The sequence below is a fragment of the Lissotriton helveticus genome, chromosome 1_1 (assembly GCF_964261635.1).
Source record: "Lissotriton helveticus chromosome 1_1, aLisHel1.1, whole genome shotgun sequence".
Lineage (NCBI taxonomy): Eukaryota > Metazoa > Chordata > Amphibia > Caudata > Salamandridae > Lissotriton > Lissotriton helveticus.
In genome coordinates this window covers 1,037,407,384-1,037,432,808 of record NC_136057.1, presented here as the reverse complement: position 1 = coordinate 1,037,432,808, position 25,425 = coordinate 1,037,407,384, and the positions used below count along the sequence as shown (strand labels likewise).

At 45.1% G+C, this 25,425-nt stretch overlaps 1 protein-coding gene across 1 annotated transcript in view; it reads left to right on the top strand.

Annotated features, from left to right (window-relative positions):
- The first annotated feature begins 310 nt into the window (after positions 1 to 310).
- The window catches only part of LOC144820230 (ADP-ribosylation factor 4-like), a 38,743-nt gene continuing 13,628 nt past the window's right edge, over positions 311 to 25,425 (top strand). Inside the window, exons 1-2 of the mRNA XM_078677833.1 lie at positions 311 to 544; positions 3,572 to 3,652. Coding sequence (XP_078533959.1) covers positions 478 to 544; positions 3,572 to 3,652 — 148 coding nt within the window. The 5' untranslated portion in view covers positions 311 to 477. The remainder of the gene's footprint in view (positions 545 to 3,571; positions 3,653 to 25,425) is intronic.

Here is a 25,425-nt window from a genome sequence, read left to right as displayed (position 1 = left end):
ATAAAAAAAGTGGAGGCACGTAGAATAATTCAGGACATTCACTGCTTTGAACTTTTTTTCTTGAAAAAATCAATTTTTAAGATAAAAAATACGCGCATTTTTATTTGTGTGAGCTATGTCATAGCTGATAGGCTACTAGTTTATTATTTAGCACACGCCGTCATGCAACAGAAGTAGTTTTTCAAGAAACACTGGCATTCCCTCTAACAGATTGTGAGCTGTTCAAATGGAATAACAAATCATGTTAACCGTCTTCCTTGTCGCCTGCCCTCCGGTCTTTTTGATGACGGAGTACGTACGCATCCATTCCAGGGCGCAGGGGTGGGGCTTGACGATCGTCCGGCCTGTTTCCGGGTGACGTCATTTCTTCCGCGTTGGCCTGGACGTGGCAGCGGCGGGTGCAGCAGGAACAAGTGCCCAAAAAAACCGGGGTACCGAGACGACACCGGCAGAACTGCGCCAGCTTCTAGTGCCGACATGGGTCTCACCATTTCTTCGCTCTTCTCCCGGCTCTTCGGCAAGAAGCAGATGCGGATCCTCATGGGTGAGGGTTACTTGAGAGCCACTCAGCCAGTTTAGGAGACATCCCACTCACAACCACCCGTTCCAACCGATTGTCAATCGCCGTTTAGTACTTATGAGCAGTCAGTTCCTAATATAACGATGTTTTTTTTATTCTTTTAATTGCATTGCTCCTCCCAGAGGTACAAACCTCTGAAAAGCCAACCTCCCCCACCCGTAACCAGGAGCGCAGAAACAACCCAAGGACATAACATAGTGAACGTATAAACCCCCATGCCCTTCCCTGTGAAATGTCACGTTTTAGGTCCCCTGGCCACCCAGTAAGTTGATCGCACCTCGACTTAGCAGGCAACTGAAACCACAAAACAGCAGATCAGTGCTTGATAATCAATCGAAGGACTACTACCAAATTTCGGGACAGAATGAGAGCATCCAAGCTCCATAATGTGGGAGCATGGGAAACTCTGAGTCCAAGCAAATTTATTTAATCGCCACCACCTTTCTGTTACGAGGAGACCACATACAAGCTGCCGACGGAGAGAGAAAACCCTTTCCTTCTCTACTCGCTAGCGAGGCCTAATTGAGGGCATAGGAACAGCTACCCACACCCAGGTTCATGTGGCCTTTTTGTATCATCCCCGCTTCTTGTACTCTTCAGTAGCATCCCAGGTGCACGGAAGGGAGCCGGCCTTCACCCCACCTCACTCCTCCTACACCAATCTTTTCTTAATATCGTGTAACGCCTGGTCCCTTTCGGACAGTGGCCATAGAATTTGTTTGAAAGAGTACCAGTGTTGACAGTTGTGGGGTCCCATTTTCAACTCAGTAGTTTCGCCAGACGTGCACATTAAGGGCTTGGCTTGACAGTCTCACGGTGGACCATTGTATACTCGTTCCTAGTGCTGGCAACGGAGGTGAAGCTCTCTTGTATACTAGGCATGATGAAGCATATACCCAAGACCCATCATGCTTGCATTGTCTAATTTGTTCTTGGTTCATTACATCCTGCTGTGTGAAACTTTTTTTTGTAAAAACATCCCTATAGTAGTGTTTTTTTAAATATTCATGGGTCAATTATGTATTATCCCGATTATTAGCATCTGTTAATAATCCATACATCAATAATATTACCTCGCCAGTAGCACACAAGTTCAAGTTGTTTTCTCTTGTCTTTTTAAATTATTTTTTTTTCTTTTGCAAATACTTTATTGGTTTTCACAAGTTATACAGAAGGCGTATAGTAGGGTGTACTACAAGGGTATCCAAGGCAAAGTTTTACATGTGCATGCATACTGTGAGATTGGAGCGCCTTAATGGACACCCAGGCCTACCTCAGCAATCATTGGCAGCTGAAGAACAGGCAAAGGAAAGGAGAAAGGAAAGAAAAAGAGAAGAGAGGGAGGAGCTACAGTTAGGCGAGCTGTAGCATCGCATTGATTGTACTAGGAAGTTCAATATTGGCAACTTTACATAACATCACAGACTGGTGAGTGTATCTGTGAAACATATCTCTTGAATACAGTTATACAGATGGAGCTGCAGTAATATGATTCCTTCGTGAGCTCTTTTTTTCATGGTGGATCATAAGAGTCTAGGAGCGTGTCTAGAGAGTTCCATAGTGTTCTGGCTGATGGTTTCCATGGGGAGTTTTGTAATGCTATGTTGTCAGCCCCTCGGAGGTGGATGATCCAGTATGGCCTAATGATCTAACACTTGTATCTTTTTAATTTTTCACAATGTGACTCTGCTGTGGACAATATAATTGAGCTGTAATAGATTTCACCTTACAGGCAGAGGGCCTACGTCACCCTCAGTGTCTCACATGTAACTACGCCAAAAGTACTCATAGGGAGATCCATGACAGTTTAGCGCAACAGCTGTTCTCCGTGAGATGGGATGGTGAATCCTGTCGTCGCACCTCCTACATATGAGGTTTGCGGGGAGGAGAGGGTGGGTAATGAGAGGTTGCAGATTGTTGCCTGTAGGGATGGGGCACCCATCTGGGGGATTCTCAGTATTAGTTTCCTCTGTTTTCTAATATCTTTTTCCTTTCTCACCTCTCTTCTACAAACGGTGGCGAATACTTCTTACTGTATGAATGACAAGTGAGAAATGGCACACAAATGCACCCTAACAATCTGCTTAGACTGTACTCAAGGCACATGGGAAATGTATCCCTTTTATGTATACTTAGGGAGGGGGGTGGCCAGCCACCTATCTCCTCCATGGTCCGGGTGACAACCCCCGGCGCCTATAGGAATAGAAACGTGTATCTACCACACAACACCCCATCTGATGGCCGGCAATAACACACTCGCCCTGGCAACTGACCTCAACATAGTGTCCCTAAATGTTAAAGGTCTTAACCACCCAATCAAGCGCCGTAAAATCCTAGGATACCTAGCCAAAACTAATGGGGACAAAATCCTTCTAAAGGAAACCAAGCTGTCTGGGGATGATGCCAAACTCAATAGAGGTAACTGGATCTCACAAATGGCTTGCTCGCCGGCCGTTAAAAAGAAACGGGGGGGGGGGGGTAGTTACCCTAATATCAAAAAGAGCCAACATATCGATTGTCTCACAATGATGACGGCAAGCTCCTGGTCACATATCTGAGAAGAGGGGGAAGAGCTAATCTACGTTGCATACAGCCCCAACACGGATGACCCAGCTTTTTGGTCCGAGGTGTCTAGCACGTTGGAAGGTTTCCACCAAAATGACCTCATAGTAGCAGCAGGAAACTTTAACATCCCTTTAATTTAATTTTTACTGTAAGAACCACAAAGCTGCTGTTTATTCTTTCTTCCTCTAGACCAGGCCACGGTCCTCCAGGGTGTTTGAAAATTTAAAGTCTAGTTGGTACATTATGAATTTTCTGACAGGGCTTCCTTTATCACTCGTTATCGTTAATCTTCATGTTGTCATCTCTTCACAGGATGCCATGCCATTTCTTTCTAGTCCATATCGTGTTCGCATGGTTCCATCCCACTCGCAGTGGCTCTGGTCCTAGGTATTTTCTATTTTACTAACTGCCACTTTTTTCTTTCAGTTGGATTGGACGCGGCCGGCAAAACCACAATCCTGTATAAACTAAAATTGGGTGAGATTGTCACAACCATTCCAACGATCGGTAAGTGGTGGAAGCCTCTTTACGTCTCCATTTATTTGCACTTATGTTGTGGCATTCAAGAGTCCAAAATGTGAATTGGAATTATACATAAACTCTTGAAACACACTAGGTAACGCATGTATTCCAAATTGGCAAAATGTAAGGAAGCCAATAAGGAAATTAAAGTGCTGAGTAAATGTACATCCGCTCGAGCATAGGGGGAGAGCATGGGCTTGCCTGCCTAGTTCAGCTGCAGTGAGTTGCATCGGATATCATTAAGCTAGACACTGCAGGTGGTGGTTCAACGCACTTACCCACCAGATATCTTAACTGAATTCACACAATATTATACCAACTTGTTTACTACAGGGAGGAATTCAGATGCACAAATGTCCATATGTGCTTAGAGCTACACTGGAATGGGTAGGGGCGATATCGCTTATGCCCCCTCCCCCCATTGCTTTGGAGAATATACAAAATTTGATTGAGTAATGGCAAGGCCTTGGACAGCAGTGTACTCTAGTGGAGTTTTATTAGGAGTTTGTGGAAGAGTTTGCTCCATTCATATAAGTAATGTGTGAGGAGACGCATGATGTGGTCATAGGGGAGAGGCAAGCCCCTTCAATATAGGGACTGGTTCCTGTACTTGGCCGTGAACAGGCTGAGATTTAAGTTTACCTTCTTCCTACGGCCTAGAGATTTTTGGTGCTCTCTCCAAACGTACTCCTCTGACCTGGATATGTAATCTAGCCTCTTTTCGTATAATGCAGCCAAATTGCTGGTTTCGTGAGCGAGCAGCGACAACAATGGTGTAATGCTGTGTTACCACAGTAGTTACTGTGTGCATTCAGTGTGGTGTATATGTAATAGTGAGCCTGTTTGTTATATTTTGTAATCCTATCGGGTGTTTATAAAATGCTATGTCAAGTAAGTACTTTTTTGCAAAAACGGATCACTAGAAAACGGAAAAAAAAATGCAGCCGCCACCACCCAAAACGTCTGTAGGTGACCGATAGACACGTTCTGGCATAGTAAGTTCTTTTCAGAGAAGTCCTAGCCTTCTGTACCTTCAGTAGGAACAGGTTAAATCATATGTGGCAATAATGGGATAAAAAATAGGTACATCAATGTGAGGGGAGGCACAGGCACTGATATACATTAAGTACTATGGTCATTATCACAAATAAACGAACCAGTCTTATTGCCACTCCTTGATGATCATTTTTGTTTTCAGATACCTTTTTAGACAAACCTTGATAACAGTAATTCTCACGAACATGTGGTCCTTGTTGCAGACTGATCTGGAGTTTGGCTTCAAAGGACAACACACCCTGCTTCTTCCTCGAGAAGTAGGGTGTGTTGTCTGTATGTTTTAGGAGAAATTGTGTTCTTGTATTGCTAGCTTTGAAAGTGCAAAATAAAGAACATCCCTGCAAGACACATTTTTTAAATTGATTTGTATAAGTTAATTAAAACCATTGCAATATGCTAATAAAGGGAGTAAAAATGTAAAACATTATAAAAAGGCAAGCCATAGTCCTGAACATGCCCAAACGTAAGGATTAAAAGTTCTAATAAAGTGCAAATGTTAAGTGCCTTCGTTTGACTCAGTGCTTATTTTCGTGTTTACTGTTGTCTTGTGCTCTGCGACCGGCCCCTATCCCCCAACTGCCTCTAGAAGTTCCTTGTTTTACTTTCCTCCCATACCCTTTGAATTTCTCGAGATCCATCCTTGGAACAAAGTCCCAGGTAAAGTGCCTATGCGTTGCGATTTTGTCCAAATGTGAAGGAACCTTTTGATAGGTGGTGTTTTTGGGCAGACTCCAGACTTAGTTTCTTCATCCAGGGCAGGGACGGAGGTCTGTCATAATGCTGAGTGCTCAGACTACTGTTGTGTCATTGAGAAGGTAAGTAAAAGTGTTCCTTTGATCTGGTCTTGTCTAGGGTTCATGCTGGCTTCCCTTTAAAGTAATCCAGGATCACCTTTTGATTTATTCGAGGACTACGTCTTGGCACAGAGCGAAGATTGAGAGCCTCCCTGATTGTTTGTATAAATCGACCGCAGCGAGCAAGGATGTAGAGTTCCTTTTGAGTAAAACATATTGCCGAAGCCTCTAGGCAGATGCTTGCTTTTTCGCTCAGGTATAGTTCCCAAAGAAGGTTTCTTATTTCGTTAGCTATAGCTGGGCAACAACACAGACGGTGCAACCATGATTCTCGTTTGTAAGCACATAGACTGCATGCCCCCCCCCTGTTTTTTTATTCTCCCAATCTGGGCTAAATTCCGCTATCGGCAAGGCCAGCAGTCGCATGTATAGGATCTCACTTCTAGTTTTGCCGTTGAGAGCTGCAAAGAGGTAAGGCTGGGGTTTGGATGCCAGATATGATGCATTGAGCGGGGCCAGGAAAGGAGGTGTTTTTATTGTTTCTTGGTCTTGCCGGAATGAAATTAATTGCACTTGCTTGTTAATGTACTTTTTCCAGGTGGCATATGAGATAAACGACAAGGGCTGTTTTGTTTATTACTGTGGTGGCAAGGGCTTTCGCAACCTGAGTGTGCCACAGGGAACCAGCTTTTTCGAACATATCTTTAAGGCAACTCTTTAGATATTTCTCTGGGGATTTCAGAATTCGAATGTAATATTTTCTAAAGGTCCGTATCAAGAGATTGTTTGGTCAATCCAAGCTCTAGTCTGAGTCTCGCCCCGAAAAGATGTTTTGGATGTTGAAAAATCTTTTTGTAGCACAGGCAATGTGCTTGCTTCAGGATTTCCGAGCAAGTGCCTGGGAAAGCACGATGACCATATGAAAGTGCTGGTAAGAGGGAAGCTTGCGTGACTTTTCTTATGCCCTCTGCTGATGGACTTTTTAGCTTGTTTATTTTGATTAGTCCGTAAGTAATAGCTGTCGATTTCTTGATTTTTTTTTTTTGTGAGCAGAGGGTTAAGTTCTTTCTGTAAACCAGATCCCCAAGTATTTGTATTTTGGGGCTTAGATGAGTCGTAGCACGTGTGGCAAGTTATTTGCTTTTTGTATTTTTTGTTTTTGTCTTTCAGGTTCAAGAATCTTGTTTTTTTTCCTGAATTGATTATTAAATGTTTTGAGATACAGTACATATGTAGGATGGTCAGTGCACGTTACAGTCCTACTTTGGTGTGGTCCATAATGACCATGTCATCCGCATATTGAAGAACATGTAAAGAGCTGTGGCCTAGTCAAGGAGGGACCAGGCGGCTGTTGGAGAGAGCTTTGCCCACGTCCGCTGTGAACAGATTAAAGAGTAAAGGGGCAAGGACACAACCTTGCTGCAAACCTCCGGTTGTGCAGATTTTAGCGGACCGATATAGGGGGCCTGTTTTCACGGATACCCAGGTGTAGGAGTAAAGGGATATTATAGCCGTTAGGAGCGAGGATGGAATGCCCCAAGCGCCTCCAAAGAGTTTGTCTATCCACTTTGTCATAAGCTGCTGTTCAGTCAACAAAGCAGCAAAGAAGTGGAGGTTGGTTCGCCTGAGTGGCTTGGTGGCTAAGGGCTGATAGGCCTATTTGGTCAGTGGTAACTGCTCCTCCTCGAAAGCCTCTTTGGAAAAAAAGGTAGCAGCTCGTTTTCTTCTTTCAAGTATTCCAGTATAATTCGGGCGTATGCTTTTGCCTCCAAGTCTAACAAGGCAATTAAACAGTAATTATTTGGGTTCAGGAGGTTACCTTTTATTGGATCGGGCATAATATTGAACCTCTCTAGGATTCAGGAGTTTTACCCAGGATGTATGCAATGTTAAATAACTGGATTAGAACTCCAGCTCAGCTATCTGGGGCAGATTGAAAGGTCCCAGCAGGGAGCCAGTTTGCGCCAGGCGCTCCACTAGCCTTCATAGATTTAATTAATTTTACTATTTCTGTAGATTAAATTGGAGCTTGATGTGCTTTTAGCCTAGCGGGGAACTGACACCTCACATGGTTCTCCCATACTGTTATTGAAATTGCGTTTAGCCCTTGGTGGCCCAGGAGACTTTAGCCGATTCACATACTGCCTAAAACTGGCTAGGATCCCTGCTTGAGCATTTCAAATATCTTTTTTCCATTCCTCCTATTGGTATGCACATTTTAAGGTTAAGATTATTTTTTTTTGCAGTGCCTCCTTTGCTGCGGCTGCTTCTGGAAGTTAAGTTGGATTTGAGCAGACTGGTTCTTTTCAAGTATTTCCGCGCGAGGTTAATGCTCCGTTGCTGTTTAGGATTGTTGTGCTGGCTAGGATGTTGTTGAATTCGCTTTCGAGGACCTCTGTGTCCCTTGAGAAATGCAACCAGAGTTCTAATCTTCTTATCCCAAGTTAATATGATTTGATCCCCTGGTTGGTCCCAATCCCCGCATTCGACTGTGTCTCGTCTGCCAATGTAAGCCCAAATGTGGATAGTAGTTTGTTAAATTGGACTTGTTTGTTGGACTTAAGCGCAGCATTGTTATGATGACCCATGTATTTGGTGTTGAAGTCCTCTGTTAATATGATTTAATGATTTCTTTTATACTCTGGGACCCCATGGCACGTGCTTTAGAAGATTTGCAAGGAGTCCTATTACAATTGATGAGGAGCATGGAGAAGGTCTTCTGGCCACATTTTAGGCCTTCTATTGATAGAGCTTGTATGTCCCTGTAGTTTTGCATGGGTATGGAAGTCGACACTATATCTCCTTGCTTTAAAAAATAGCGAGGCCCCGAGGGCTGCCTGAAAAGGCTTGTTTGTGTGGCAGTTTGACGGATTTCGTAGAATCCATATATTGTCATAGGATTCAGTGACCATGTCTCCTAAAGACATAGGATGTTGCTAGTGTTTAAGAAGTCGCGCCCCTGTTTTGATCGTAACGTTGAGGTCAGCCCTGCCACATTCCAACTAATAATTGAAAGTTGATCTTTTGGTGCTGGATTACTTATCTGAGGGTGCAAGGGTGGTATGAAGGAAAAATATTCCATTGTGTTAGGTAACTAGATCCAAATTGCTGGCCCTCTACCTTCGCTGCTGGGATGACCTCTCCTGGATCTGTGCTGCCGATGGCCACCTGATGATCTGGTGCGTAGAGCTGCATTGGACCATTAGGGGATTAGATTCCATTGTGGACCCCACTAGCCATTCATAGGTGACTCCCTGCAGGGGGAGTTCCGTGTGCTTCAGTTGGAATGTGTGGATATTTCCCGGGGCATATGGGCCATAACTCAATGCCCCAGTCCTCAAAGTTGTAAGCCTCTTTGAGGATGACATCTCGGGTTGTTATTGAGTCCCAGTTGGTAATAGTGGATTTGAGTACCCTTGAGCCCGGGATGTGGTCACATTTTACAGAAGTTCTGCAGTGGTAAAACTATTCAGTGTTGGTATGTGTTTGAATAATTTTAAATGGTTACTCTGTTCAGGATACCCACAGACCCTTTGGAAGTGTAGTGGGGGAAAATGCTAGGCCTGCCATGGACTTGTCTTCCCTCCCTTTCTCCCAGCTTCTTTGGTGCTGTGATATATTAGTTCTCCTAGTTGCTAGGTTGGGAGTGCTGACTTTTTCTTTCTGATGGACCTGTATGATTAATGTTACTGGGCGCGACCGCCCTGGGCACTGTAATTGACCCTTGTTAGACTTGGCATCTTTCCCCTGAGTTTTTTTCTTTTTGACCTCCCAGTTTTGACTGGCGTGGTGTTTCTGCGCACTTTTGTCACTGCTGAACAGTGGTAAAGTGCAAGGGCTCCTGTAGTAAAATCTTTTATGGATTGGTGTTTCCATGATTGGCCTATTTGATTTGTGTGTCAGTCCCTAGTAAAGGGCACTGCACGTGCTAGGGCATATACATTAAATGCTGTTGGTGGGCTGCAGCACTGGATTGTGCCACCCACACAAACATCCCGTAAAGTGTAACTCTGGCCTGCCATTACAGAGCCTGTGCAGTCTGGGACTGCCTTGTCGACTTGGCAAGTACACCCACTACCCAGTCCCTAAACCTTCTCTTTTCTACATGTTAGTCACTCCTAAAGTAGACCCATGGTACCCCCGTGGGCAGGGAGCATTGTATGTGAAAGGTAGGACATGCCCTGGTGTGTGTGGCATGTCCTGATAGTGAATTACAGCCAATTTCGTTTTTCACTATTACCTGTTCCCATAGCCAGAATGGGCAGTTTGATTATAACATCTTATAACCCTAACTGACCCAGGGAACACAGTAGAACAAAGAATTTAGTATGCCTGAACTCCGAATGATAAAATACATCTTTTAGTGAAGTTGGCTTTAATATTCTGTGTTTGAAAATACAACTTTTAGAAAGTAGGTATTTTCTTGCCTAACCATCCAGCCTGCCTCTGCTAGGTTGTGTATTGCATGTCTGGTTTGTGAGTGACAGGGGCTGGGGTGGCTCCAGGAGGCAGGGTGAGTCAGAACTAGACTGAATACACCTATCTACATTGGGAGTGGTGGGAGGAGTAGCACCTAGACCTGAATAGGGCTGTGCCTGCCTTCCACAATGCTGGCTTCACTTCCTGTGGGGCGTCTGATGACCCTGGCCCACACTGACAAAGGAAGAAGTTGTGCACTGGCAGAATGTACCCAGAACTGGTTTGGACTAGGTACAGACTCTGCCTTCAGAGAACAAAGGATGTGGTGGTATAAATATTGGTGCCCTGACCCCTGAACTTTAGAACTCTTTTGAATCAAGAAGACTGCCAAGATGAAGAGCTGGAGAAGCTGTGAGGAGGGACTACCACTTTGCTGCGTTCTTTGCTGTGCTGGCCTGCAGCGGCTGCTTCTGTCTTGGGCAGCGAAAGGACTTGAATGAACTTTCTGAAATCTACTTTTGTGAGTTTCTCCAAGGCTTGAGGTAGAGCTTACCTCCTGTTTAAGAAGTCTCAGGAACAGCAAAGGCTTAAAGCTCTTCTGCCCTCAGCACTGGGGACTGTGTGTTTTGTGCTGCAGCAGAAGAAAAAGCAACCAGACGCAGTCTACGACGCAGCTGCCGAGTCAGTGTCATGAAGGCACTGCCGCAAAACGACCTTGGTCTCGCAGACGATGCCGCTGATGCCGCCACCGAGCTGCTGCTCGCACCACGACCTGTGGGCACCGCACTCAGCACCGCCTCTCTTCACCACAACGCCTTGGTATCCCAACACCACTGCTTGCACCATGGTTCGAGGGCACAGCTCATCCTGCACCGTAGCCATGGCCTACCGATGCCGATACCATCGACTCCAGCAACGCCGCCGCCGCTGCTTGCACTGTGACCTGCCAGCACAGCAATGAGCTCCGCATTCACTTCGCACCGCAGCCCTGGTCTCCCTGAAGCCATCTGATGCCGCCACTGCTGCTCGCACCGCAGGGCACCGCACCCCTGCACATCGCACCGCAGCACGCGACCCCAGCGCTCCTGACTTCAACAAGGAGTTCAACCTGCAACGCGCGTGACTTCGAGGGCCCGACGACTACTGCACAGATCTCCGGAACCGACGCCTGTGGACACTGTGCATTTGGTAGCTCAACGAGACGTCGCAGACACCCTGCATTTCTAAAAAGTTCAGTTTGTGTGTCTTCCGACACGTTAGCTGGCTCGCGACGCTGCGGTCAGCCAGGACTGTTTGGATTTGTTAGCTCACGACGCTGTGATTGCCCTGGACGGAGCTATCAACATTAAGGAACTGTTTTTCAAGGTTATTTTGATAACTAAATATTTTTAGGTACTGTATTGTGGATTTTTATCGTTTTTGGTCTTGTCTTAAGTATATAAAAATATTGGATATTCTTTCTAAACTGGTGTGGTGTCCTTTTGTAGTGCTTACACTGTATTACTGTTGGTTATGTGCAAATGCTTTACACACTGCCTCTAAGGCAAGCCTGACTGCTCGTGCCAAGCTGGTGATCAGGGGTTATATTAGGAGAGTAACTCCTTCCTGGCTAGGAAGAAGGGTCCCTATTTGGACAAAGGGGCAAACCCTTGCCATCTAGAGACCCCAATTTCTAACAACCTTCCCTCGTTTATTTTTCAGGTAGCTGCGGCCGATCTCTCCCATGTATCCTTATTCTCCTTTGAAGAATTACTGACTTGGGATAGATTCAATATACCTTCGTTATTGGATACTAGGGCACGTGAAGTGGTTCTTGTGGAGTCCCTGGAGATCTTGCTCCCCATTATCGCGTTATTCTGCACCTGTTCTTCGTGTCTTGCTTGATCGTTCTTAGTACCCTCAGGAGCTCCCTGTAAAGGCTCAAATTGGTTGAACGTCGTCAATGAACCAGCGTATGGGACGATAACCCTGGGATGGGCTCCATGTAGTGGAGTCAGGGAGACAGGCTTTCTACGTTGGAAATCTGCTTTCCCGTCCTGGACTGTTGCTTGAGTTTTATTTCTCCTGAGGGCCTTAGCGTGTCCGTCATGTGGCGGGTCATCATCGGCGGGTCAAGTGGGTTGCCACGGTCTGTGTTAGTAGTTGGCATTCTCTGGGTGCCCTGTGTTGCTCCTAGTTTGAAAGGCTGTTGCTTTTCCTGGTCGCAGGTCCCCAAGTTGTTTGCTGTTAATTTTGTTATACTGACATTTTTGCTTGCTTTGGAACTCTGGTAAATAATTGGAAATAATTTAGCTGACTTTTCTTGTTGTTTAGCTGGGCCAGGGCCATAAACCTAATATCCCCAGGTGCCTTTTTTGAAGGTGTTGTCTTTTGGAATGTTTTTTTCAGTTTTTTCTTTGCTCTTCTAGAGCGGGAAGGCTCTTCCAAGGTACGAGAGTTTAAGATGTCCTGTTGTATCAGAATTTTTTTTTTAATTTTTTTTTTACGGAGTTTAAGGTTCCAGTGGTGTTGATATTGTCATTAGCGCCCATAATTCCACTTCGGCCGGGCATCACCTAGTGGGGTACTGGTTCTGCTGTTGGAAGGGAGCTAGCTGCCACTGCCACATTCTCAGGTTGAACTTTTTTCGGGGAACAATTTTCATTTTTATGCTGTCAAGTAGGGCGTGCAAGATTTCTGGTATTGAGGACAATTTATGCATCAAATGAGTACATGAGCAAAATTGGCCCGCGTCTATCTGGCTAAGTTTGAGTTCAATCGGCATTCTCCTGCTCCTAAGTCCGCGAGACTTTTTGTATCGACTGAATTAAGTTCATCTGTAACTCAATTTATTTTGATTGCCAAAGTAAGGCTTTGGCTATTGTGTCCTGTTTATATATGGAGGAATCCACCTGGTATAAAATTACTGGATTTGCAGTACTAGCTTGCCCACTGCTCCCTTCATGTGATTGGTGCGGTGAAAAATCATTGGAGGTAGTTCCTCTTGTGAACAGTGGCGCTTGGGCCATTGATACTTCCATTTGAGTATATATTTGAGCTTCTTAAGTAGTTAAAAATTCCTCTGATAATGGTCCCAACTCAGGTTCTGATGTACTATGTCTAGTTAGCTCCCTTTGTGGGGATGGTGACTCCACGGAGACTGCGGGGCTTAGATGAATGACAGATTCCTGTGAGAGATGCCCTGAATGAATTTGTGCTACTGTTGTAATAGGATTATTTTGCGTAGCCAGTCCTAGTGTCGCAGACTTGGTGGAGTGAGAAGGAGTTTGTTCTTCTAGGCTTGACTCCCACGGGCTTGAGCAGCTCTGAGCTCGTTGTAGCAGACTTCATTAGGGATAAAGAGCGTCTTATTGTTGTTACCTTTCGCCTTTTCCAAGGTCAAGACGGGCGCATTGATTGAGTGACTTTTCGAAAATAGTTCTGGATTCTCCCCCTGTGGATTGTGGGGCGGGCGCTTGGTGGGTGATATTTCTTTAAGTGGGCACAGGCTTCCAGTTTCCATTGCGGAATGAATTAAAAACTGTAATTGAGTGTTCCCCAATGGCTCAGGCTGGAAGCTATCCTGCTCTCCTTTGCAGGCCCGACCTCTCTTGCAGGTGGTCTATTTGTCCCTTTCTCTTAGTACATCTGGCTGGACATATCTTTTTAACCATGATTTTGACCCTACTATGGGTCCTGGAAGGCAATACTATAGTTCTGTGCTACTAGTAACCGCAAGAGGTTGGTGGGGTCTTTCACAGGCACTTCGAGCTGTTTTTACCCGTGAAGTTTGTGTTGACCCATTCACAGGTCCACGATTTTAGTTATATGCTTCAGTGATTGAATTGAGTGGATTCCCACATTTATACCTAAAGAAGAAACTCCTATTTTTTTTCCTGAGGCTATCGCTTATCTTTTCCATTTTAACACCCCCTCCTCTTTCATTCTAGAGTTCTTTCCTCTACCTTCAATCCTCTTCGTTTAACCCTCCGCCTCGACCTCACCAGTGTATCTGCAGCACTAATTAAGGCAGCCGGACGTTTTAAAATATTAGAACATGACTAAGATGCTAAGGTGGCCATGTATTTTGAACAGTGTAAAGGATGACGGCTTCAAGCCCCGTGGCCAATGTTATCTAGTGGGTCTGTGTTCCAGTTGAATTGAAGCACTGGAGTGCTTTTCAAGTCTACATTTATAAAGTCTAAACCTATGGGTACAAAGGTCCGTCCGCAAGCAGACTGACTAAGACACTCAAATCATCACTGTGTGACCTCAAATAGGAGCTTTTAGTCTACACTTTAACTTTTCCAAATGGGTGCCCGTTCTGGGCTCAGCAGTGAGATCATTTCACCATATTGACCAAGTGAATTGTAATGGGTTTGCCTTCTGATCTGGGAGACCTGTAGCAAACACTTATGCTGAAGAATATGGTTTTAATATGGCTTTCCAGTGTGCCAGTCCATTCAAGTTGACAGCCATAACATTTTAGAAGGGGCACAGAATTTCACCTGTTTGGCAGTTGGAGTTTGTGTAGTGTTGGATGATATGGTTTATCATCACCACCACCGCTTGAGGCCCGTAGTTTGGAATTCCGTGATGGTGTCCTAGTAGCGTTTGAGGAGTGTCTGCAAGTAAAGTTCTTTGTTAGAATAATCTAGCGGCTGCAATTGCCCTGGGTATTGTTGTTCTTTCTTATGCATCTTTTGTTAGTTTTACATTGTTTACTTGCAAAGTCCTGGTCGACGGAACAAAGGTGCCAGGCAGAAGGAAAGCACCATTGAGACGTTGTTTTGCCTGGCCTTCTGTTTCAGTAGTCTCTATTCTGAACACTGGGCAACTCGATGAACTGAAGCCTGAGCTACAGAGATTCCAGTCAAAGTAATCAATTTGTGAAGCACAATACCACCACCTAAAGTGTAAGGGTTCCATCCAATCATAATGGTGAGTGCTAAGTCTTTGGTTTCAGTTTCAGAGTGCTACAGGGGGCCTGATATCCTGTGCCATGGCGCAGCCCTGTTCAGTATTTGCAGAGAAGGATTAAGGTATCAACTGCTTATCAAGACTTTTTAGGTCTCACCTGAGCCAGCTCATACGCTACTCTGGCGAGACATTTAGTGAGTGGGCTTCAGAAAATTTTGCTTGTGGTGGCCTAGAGCTTGCGTTTACGCGCACAAGCCTAGCTCCGCCTCTCCGGCTCGCGCTTTACCGCTCCTCCCCCTCCCCACCGCTGAGTGTGCCTCCGGCCGCGCGTCTTTTTGCTTGTTTTGCACAACTTCCCGCTCCTTGCCAGCGCACTCACTCAAGCGCCTCTGAGAAGAGGACACCAGGCCAACTATTAAAAATCTCAACATGTTTCATGGATTTTGTCAATTGTGGGAAAAGATTATTTCTTCTTTCTGCTCGAGTAAAGGTAGGCTCCTATATGACACTTTAATATGACTGTAGTGTAATAACAAAAGTAACATGGTGCGTCCCCCCCAGGGTACACAACCAGAGTGCTTCTGTGGTGCTCAAAGGATCCCTTATTAACAATTCAAAGCTGTGGTGCACGCTCAAATGTGGCAGCAATATTCCGTCGATACATCGTTAATGTGGTTTAGTTAACTCACATTGCGGTTATTTTGGAGTTAACTTGAATATTTTCCCCTATTTTAGTAGTCAGGTACTTGCTCAGTCAGCACTGGAAATCTCTCGAAACGTGTCTCACATAAATAAATAAATGTGAAGAAGTCTGAAAAGGCATCACACAACATCTTATTTCTAGGTATTGTATTTGTGTTTATGATGCCATTTCAGTTGCTTTTATGCAATCTTCATGTGGGATACATGTATATACCAAACTATATATAGAGCCATAATGTCATTGGAATCAAGTTTAGGACACTGTTTTTCCATTCTAAACAATAATGTTCAGTTGTTGTGAAACTGCCTCTTTTTAGCGGTAAACCTGGTAGGTTTCCTTAGCAACCAACGATGACAGCTGCCTTCGCAGAGAGAAGGCAAACAAACGGTAATTTTCTACCTCGTGAGGGGTGTACAATCCGACATACATGCCAAAGAAGCTGTTTATCTTTAAGGGTAAATGCAAGGGAAACGTCCTGAAATCGCCAGATTTGTTACACAAAACAACTTACATTTGATAAAAATCAGTTAAATATGCGCTTATTAAATACAAATCATATGAATTTGAAATATTGTCAAATTGAATAAAATCTAGAGTCCAAACATGATCCTCGTCAGTTAGTCTAGACCCCTTTACTTGCCTAGCAGCCTTATGTATGGTTTTTGTTACCGACTCATCTACTATTCAGCTGCAGACCAGAGGGGTCCTCAGTGAAAGGGTCCCGACGTGTATCCCAGGAACTGGTTTCTCTCTACCCCTCTCTAATTAGGGAGGCTCTTATCCGTGGCGTTTCCGAGGAGCTAAAATTCTGAAGCACCTTGTATCCAACATCCAGCAGAAGCCTGTGTTTTAATTTTCAAACTTTCCGAAGCATTAGTTTGTATTTACAGGTAGGAAGGAGCCTGTGAGTGTAGAACCCAGAGCTTTTAGCAGAGTCCTCTTGCAGTGAAGTTTTACCTCATAGTTGCAACCACTGATAACCTCCGTCAGCAAATTTGGGAATTTACACTTCAGCTTATGCAGCAAACATCAAAAGACATGACAATTTTGGACACAAAAATTATAATAATGTGTCCACTCTGCACTAAAGCAGGAAGCTCGCAATCATTTCAAGTCCTTATTTTTGTCCCTCAAGCAAGTTATGCTAAGTGAAAACACTCAGTTCACTAACTCACACCGTAGTGATATACATGAAGGCCTTCACCCTTTATACCCTCGGGGTTCACTGTACACTGTCCCATCACATACACTCTGCCTCTGCTCACTGTCCCTGTCCTGTCTGCCCTCCTCCTGTCCTCCGTGCCTGTTCTACTCCTGGGGTCTCATCCACCTCTCCTCTATGCCCCACGGCTCTCTGCCTCTACCCTTTATACCCTCAGGGTTCATTGTGCACTGACCCTCACATGCTCTCTGTCTCTGCTCACTGTCCTGTCTGCCCTCCCCATGTACTCCTTGCCTGTACTACCCTTGGTGTCTCTTCCACCTCTACTCTCTGCCCCGCGGCACTCTGTCTCTACACCAGTGCTTTAAATGGGCCGGTACTCACCGGTACGGAGTACCGGCACTTCTTGGATTTGTCACCCTGAGTACCGGCACTTCTCTACTGCCCGAGGAGAGTACCGGTACTCATTAAAAGGTCGGCTCACTGGCGGAGAGTACTTATGAGCAGAAGTGGAACAGTCTGGCAGCCAAGGCGCTACTTCTGTAGCCCCCATCTGAGACCCTGCTTAGCTATTCAGCAGGGATCATTTGAATATTGTGCGGTGCTCACCGTCAAGCTGTGCTTGACAGAGCAGGGTGGAGATTCATTTTACCTGCTACTGTGCACGTGTGATTTTCAAAGCGCCGCACTTGTAGTGAAAAGTCAGTGCACGGTAATGCTTTAAATATAAATTTGATCAGGGGCAAGGGCGGCGGATTCTCACACTTCCCTTATTTGTCTAGATCGGAGGATTAATGTCCAGACGATGCGATGGAAGAGGCTCCTTGGGCGCTAATATAACTACTTTCTCGTCAAATGCCTCAATTACCCGGTCTGTACGTTGAAGGCTTTCTCTGATGAGACACCGCAGCAGGGCCGCTGTGTGACTCTGAAGAAGAGACAGGCTAGCGATCCACGTGGTGCCAGGCCAGCAGCTTCCCACGGTGGCATTCTGACAGCTGTAAAGAGATTCAGCTAAGTCAGATATTCATTTCATAATTTCCTGCTGCTGATCGACATTTAAAATGTTTGTTACAGAAATGATTAGGGGGCTTCAGCATGGCAGAGGGCCTTGCAAATGGGCACACTAGAGTTGTCCACCTGTGCTGAAAATGCGCTACGTTTTGTCTAAACTTGCAGTTTTGCGGATTTATTAGTAGTGCAAAGTTTTTGCTTGACAGTGACCCTACTAAGCAGCACCCTTTATTTTCTCAGCACAGTTAGACTTGCCAAGTCAGAGATAAGTCGTGATTATTGTTCCTGCTGGAGAGAGGTCAGAATTTTCTCTACTGGCAGTTTCACTCTCACCATTAAGTAGGGTAGAAGGTTAAAATGCCTCCTTCAAAAAAGCAAATTGTATTGTACTGTATTGTATGTGAATAGCTCAGTGAGTTGCTGTTCAGATTTTTTTTTGCTGAAATTATAAAATAGCTTCAAAAGCAACTGTGGCAAAGTTTGACTTGTTGCTCAAATGATTGTGATTTCTGATATGTCTATTTCCATTGACTTCATTCCATGATTTTGGAAGCAACAATGAGCCATTCTTAGTGTTACACATCGAGTTGTTGCCTGATTCTCATAAATACACTGAATCTATGAAAATGTCACACATAAGCAATCTGAAACATTAGCAGCTATACTCAAATGAGTGTCATTTCTGATATTTATATGATTCCCTCGTCCTCATTGCTTAATTTTGCTCACAGGAAAGTGTCACTCATAGCCGTTGAAATGTCACTCATAATTACAATAAAAATATGAAAATGTCACACGTAAGCAATCTGAAACATTGGCAGCTCTGGGGTCCATTCAGGCCCTGTGCTGTCAACCACATTCACACTATCCTCTGCATTTGCGCAAACACAGGAATCATAGCAGTCCCCTGGTAGTGGCAATAAAAAAAGCCATGGAGAAGAGTATACCATGGCTTTTAACATACCGGTGTCTTTTGTGTGTCTGCTTATGTTTGTGTGTTTGCCAGCATTTGTATGCCTGTTTTTAGTTAGAACAAAGCGAGAGAGAGAATCAAGACACTCTCAGGAGGTAATTTAAAGAAAATGGGTGGCACTTTGTGTGTACATGTCTGCGGCGACAAAGGTTCATGAATAACGTAGTAGGGAGGGTTGGTGGGTGAGTGAGTGGATGGATGGATGAGTGACTGGATGAAAGAGGGTGGATGATTGGATAAGAGGGCGGATGATGGGTGGATAAGTGAAAGATTGGATGGATGAGTGAAAGGGAGGGAGGATGGATGACAGGGTGGATGATGGATGAGTGAAAGGAGGGATTGAGTGAAAGTGTGGATGGAATGAAAGGGTGGATGATGTAAAGGAGTGATAGATGAGCGAAAGGATTGATGGGTGAGTGAAAGGGTGAATAAAGAGATGGATGAGTGAAATGATGAATGGATAGGTTTAGATATGAAGGGTGGACAGACGGAATGGTGAAAAACTGAATAGACCGAATGTAAAGGATAAATGGTGGACATCGGCAGGTAAATGGTAGGATGAAAGGATGAATGGATAGATCGATGGAAGAGACAAGAGATCTTCTGGGGAGGGTCATGACGATTTGCTTGTTGCCATAAGAGCTTCGTTTTGATGTGGGGGTGTTTACATTTTCTTCCTAGTCACATGCTCAAAAATATATAGTATTGTGCCAAACGACATAAATTAACAGTATGGCATTAAGAAGGTGCAACTATTGCAAAAAAAGGATTAACACATCGCACTTCTTTCATTTTGTGTAATGGGTTAACCTGCTTTGTTTATATTACATTTATCATGTGTTTTGGTGTGTGCTGCAACTATTATGGAAGTTAAGTATCATTATGTCTTGCCCTTAGCCCCGCCCCTAGCCCCGCCCACTCACTACAACTCTAGCTCATTTTAATGAGTACCTGCACTTATTTTTTCCCCATTTAGGCACTGCTCTACACTTTATACCCTCGAGGTTCACTGTACACTGTCCCTTCCCGTGCTCTCTGCCTCCTGCACTTCCTGTCACATTCACCTTCATGCTGCCCTAGGTTTCTGCTTCCTTTCCTCCCTGCTCTCTGCCCCGACCCCTCTCTGGCACCAGTGGCACTTTGGGGCCCCAGCGCATATTTTCCTCATCCGCAGAGTTTGACCCTCAGCAAAAGAGAGCACAAGCATTTTCAATACAATAGGTCTCGCATTTATGCGAGTTTGAGCTTTTGACATTGCAAATGACAATGCCTTTTTATTTATGTTACAAAAACAAAAGGCTTTGTCATTTGTAATGTCAATAGCTCAAACTCGTATAAATGCGGGACCTATTGCATTGCAAATGCTTGTTTTTTTATGGGGGCACATGAAATAGTGGATCAGCACCCGCTGTGGTATCCCTAGGTGGCACCCTTCTTAGAGACTCCTGTCTCGCGGCCTGTGGTTAGGCACCCTCAGGATATCAAGGCTTCACCAGTTCCAACTCAGAGCTCTGCTTTCAAGATTAGAACCATTCCCGAATTTGAATGATACCTCTGTGACTGAAAACCAGACTCCAGCCAACAAAACAGTCTGTATACTGGGGCTGTTGGAACTTCTGAACCGCCAACTCTCGGGTTTGGATAGGGGAGCATAGGGTGCACTGAGTTTATAGCAAGTGCTTGGGTACCATACAGGCTCTCCAGTGGTGCTTCAAGAAAGTGTTGCTGCCGCTTTGCTACTGAGGCTGTTTCTGTGTGGTTTTTTCTCTTTTCTTTTCGGATACCTGGCTTTTAGGCATCCCGTGCCTCCTGTATTCCTCTAATTATTTGTGGAGGTCTCAAGGACGATCCTTCATTTGACTAGGCATTGAACCGATCATTGAGCTATGAGCCAATTCCTCTTGCTGGCAAGTCAATGCCCACTTTACCTGCAAGTTAAATATAGCAAAAAAGACACCAGGGTCAAGGTTTGCAGAAGAAATCAACACACATATCTTGTGTATGTTGGTTGATCTAGGGAGCACCCCGCTTGAATTATCTTGAACCATGTTTCTTACGCACCTGGCCTGTTTCTACTTTGTAGTGTGCTACTTAGAAACCAGCATTTGCAATGCAATAGGTCTCGCATTAGGAAAGTGTGAGCTATTGGTATTGTAATGACACATTTTTTTAATGTGTTCGCTTTGAAAATATATACATTTTTAGCATTGTTCACAAAGCCAATAGCTTACACTTTCCTAATGCGAGTCCTATTGGCTATGGCAATGCTTGTTGGTAGCAAGCAAGGACAGTGCTGTTGTGGTGCTGAGTGATGGGGTGGTGTCCCCGAGTGATGGAGTGGTGTCCCCGAGTGATGGGGTGGTGTCCCCGAGTGATGGGGGGTGTCCCCGAGTGATGGGTTGGTGTCATTCAGCCTGCCCTAGCAACCGACCACAATGCCAGTAATAAGCCTACTGTAGTGCATGACACCACACTTTCAGCATTCGTAGGTATAGAGGGATCAGTATCATCTCAGGGCAGAGGGACCATTGTAACTGAGGGGGGGGGGCTAAGTAAGTTAATAGTACATGGGCATACGGGAAAACCGGCACACCAGACAAGAAGTGAAATTAACCCAAGAGTAGTAAATCCCCTACCCAGTATAAATCTGCCACCTGAGGCCTGTCCTTATGTAGTGGTTCTCAAAGGGTTCCAGAATTGAAACCTGAGCAGAAAGAATCCTACCCGAGTGATGTGGTGGTGTTCCTGAGTGATGTGGTGGTGTTCCTGGGTGATGTGGTGGTGTTCCTGGGTGATGTGGTGGTGTCCCTGAGTGATGTGGTGGTGCCCCTGAGTGGTGCACCTGAGTGATGTGGTGGTGTTCCTGAGTGGTGAAGGGGCAGGAAAGAGTGAGACAGAAATAGAGGAAGAGTGAAGAGAGGCCAAGACAGTGAAGGGGCGGGAGAGAGTGAGGCGGAAATAGAGGAAGAGTGGAGAGGCCAAGACAGTGAAGGGGCAGGAGAGAGTGAGGCGGAAATAGAGGAAGAGTGGAGAGGCCAAGACAGTGAAGGGACAGGAGAGCGTGAGACGGAAATAGAGGAAGGGTGGAGAGGCCAAGACAGTGAAGGGGCAGGAGAGAGTGAGGTGGAAATAGAGGAAGAGTGGAGAGGCCAAGACAGTGAAGGGGCATGAGAGAGTGAGACTGAAATAGGAGGGAGGGGAGTGAGGAGGAGATAGGGGAGAGAGGAGGGGAGAGAGAGGGGAGGGAGGAGGGGCGAGAGGGGAGTGGTGGGAGGGGGGGATGGAAGGGCTTCACTGGGATGGAAGGGCATGTTCTTCACTTGGCACAGAAAATACATTCATAATCCGTTCCTAAAGTTGTAACAGTATCTGTTTTTTCTCTGCTGAAATGATTTAGCGGTCTCGTTTTTTCGTCTTTTACAAACGGAAAATATCAATGACAGCATCTGTCAAAAGCTAAAAAAGAAAGTCGTTGTAGGCCAAAGATGATAGGCACATACCCCGTTTATGTTGCAGCACAGAAATAACAGAATGGAAAGTCCAGGCAGGCCCTTCAATTCCATCTGAATTTAAGGACAGGCAAAAGTATGTCTGGGGATGCGGGACCTTTAGAAGTGCAATTAACAAATACGGTTAGATCATAAATTAAGCTATTACTCCATGCCAGGCGTAAAGAAGCCCGTTTCTAAGATGGCTAGATAGCATTTGAAAAGCATAGTCAAGTTACAACCGTTTCAACCAGCTTGTTGGCTTAAAAGACTGTAACCAGGCAGGGAGCATCGGAGGAGTACAATTTAATATCAACATCTGTTTACAGATACATTACATCTCCAGACCTTCGAACTCACACCATGCAACAGTGTGCCACACGATATCGACTGCCCTCACACGGTGGGAGGGAAACTGCTGCAGACCACTGCATAAGTTTCTTTTCAGCTGTTTTAGGAGGCTCCGAGTAGCTGATGTCAATTAAGAAGTGTGAAAAAACCCCAAGACATCGTCTGCAGCTCAGCGAGCGAATGGGAGGGAACGAGGGGCAAGCGCTGTGAGCGCTGGCTGCACATGACAAAACGAGAATGAGCGGCGGGGTGGGAGGTGCAAGGGAAAGTAAATGTACACACACAGAAACAAAAAGATAATGCGCGGCGCTCATGAAAGAGCTCTGCGCCAAGCTAAATTATGTTAAAGTGTCTTCAAAGTTAACAAGACACACAGCTGCATCCATTTAGATAGGAGCAGCGATGGCGCAGGGAGAGATTAGGTGCAGGGCATGATATGATCACAAAAGCCTACAGTGTCTTCCGGTATCCCAGGGGTTCATTACCATTGCAGCAGTGGCTTCAAAGCGGCTGATCACCGTGGCTGTTGCAGCTGAAGAGGTGATCCCCGGGAGAGGCTGATGATGAAGGGGCAGTCTCCTGGAATAATTCTGCTGTCTGCGGAGATAGAGCATTCATTTACTGCCTGGCTGTAGCTACTCAACTTGTTTTGATCTGGGAGGAGCCTCATATCGCGCCATCTTGTTATTTTTGTGCTTGAGAGAAACAAAAAGTATATCGTACCCAGTGCTGAAATCTTGTGTTTGCTCATTAGCGTGGGCGTGACCGGTTTACCGGTGCTCTATTGTCATGTATCTGCAACGTGTGAGTGCACCCTGACTGGGTATGTGGCAATGTGCTGAGCTGGTGCATAGCGGAACGCAGTGAAGGAATGTGTAAATACAATAAACCCTTGTAACAGAGCGAAGAATAGTGAAAATGGCTTATAATTGCGTGCTGGTCAGCACAGTTTGATATGTTTATATGATGGCAGCGGGGAAGGGGGGTGCATTAACCAGGGGAGGGGGCAGGGAGGCCAGAGGAGCTGTGAAGCATCCAGACTGTCCTAAAGAAAATAAGGTGCGAGGTCGAGGTGAGGCCAGAAAGAGATGAGAAGGGCGGATGGAGAGGGGAGAGAGGAGGTGAACATATGGCGGTGGGTACGGAAACATGCTAGAAATGACGAGCAGGGAGAGAATAAAACAGATGTGGAGAAGAGAAGGGGTTTACGCAGGAAGAGGGGAAGTAGGACGCTGCAAGGTGAGGAAAGAACATCGGAAGATGAGAGAGAGGGGTGGGGAGAACAGAAGGAGATGAGGATGGATAAGCCATGCTGTGGGGAGGGGGAGGATAAACGCGAGACACGGCCTGGCGGCCGTGAAAGTGAAAGTACGGCCGGCCGGCCGTGAATAATTAGGGGAGGAGAAATGCCTGAGGCAGAGCGCACGCTGGTGGAAGCTTGTGGGAGGGAAGCTGGTGGCTTTGATGCGTGCACACGCTTTTCACGGGCACTGCATGAAATCTCCCGTTTGGTTAAGCTCTGGTTAAGCCCCTATATCTCTCGCCAGCAATGCGCAAGCGCATTAGCAGGCGAGACCTAAAAAGGCATCCCAAACACCCTGCTCCCACTGGTAATTTTCAAGTTAGTAAGTGTCATACGGAATTTCAGTTCCTGCTTAAAACCATTGCTTCTGCCTCCACATAATGGATTTCTCTTCCAACTAACATAAACCTAGGGGAAGGACTTTATAAAATCACTCTTATTTTTAGCTTAGTTTTTCTGAGGTATGTTGAGCACTGGTTTGAACCCTTTTAGCCCTGACCAGTATCTGTTCTCCCTGAGGCTGCTATTATCTCCTTGGTGTGCTGCTTACTGACTTGAGTCTTTTATTGGTTTCTCCTCTGTACTTAAGCTGACATCTCGTGTGTGCTCAACATGCTATGTACTAATGCTGTTAGTATTTGATGTATGGAATGTTATCTTTTAATTGTGGGTCTGCAGTGCATGTATTAGAACATGGTAGTGGGTTGTCTGCACAGCACATGACTGCCCACTCGAAATCTGTAGACTTCACTTGTGTCAATCTGGTCTATTCTGTAGTGTGCTGGTCTCAGCTATATGCTTTCCCTGTTTTATGACCTGAAAAGATTCCATTAGCTGCTATAGGCCAGTCACTTGAAGAGCATGCACTTCAGTTTGTCAGTGAAATTAATTTTGTGCAATGAAGAACACGTGGAGCGCACAAAAGATTTATTACAGGATTGAGAGTTTAATGCGATTACATTTTTAACTCTGCACTAGAACACTTAAGCTATCTTGCCAGCTCCATGTAATAAAAATTCCTAAAATGCATACATTTTCACATACGTAGGAGGATTTTGGGTTGGCCACCTTCATCCATTGGGCTGATTAACTTTCATTCATGTATCTGTCCCACCCAATGCAGCATAACAATGGTCAGCCAGTTAGTCTGTTTAACTGCATTTTACTGATAACATACACTTCTTTGCCAAGACTGCCCTTTTAAAAAACTTTTTGTTATCCTTTTGTATTTAAACTGTATTCCTTTTACAGAAATCGCAAGGAATGCCTTTTTTTGCTCCTATTAGAATCCTATTTTCCTGTGATGTGAATCAAAACTAACACGCCTTTTGTACACCTCCTAGCTAGGAAAAACCCCTGCTGTTCTGTTTAAATGTGATAGTTAATATTTTTTAAATTGTGGAATTTTGATTATGGCTTCCACATTTAGGCTGTGGCGCTTTTTGTGTGGCATCTATTAAGAAACATAATCATAGTAGGTTGTGCAGTCCAGCCTTATTTCTCGGACAATGCTTGTTTCTTGATAGAAAAATAGTTCCGGTTATTGCACAAGTCATGTAGTTTAAAAATTGATTTTGCCGACTCCCTAACACTAGC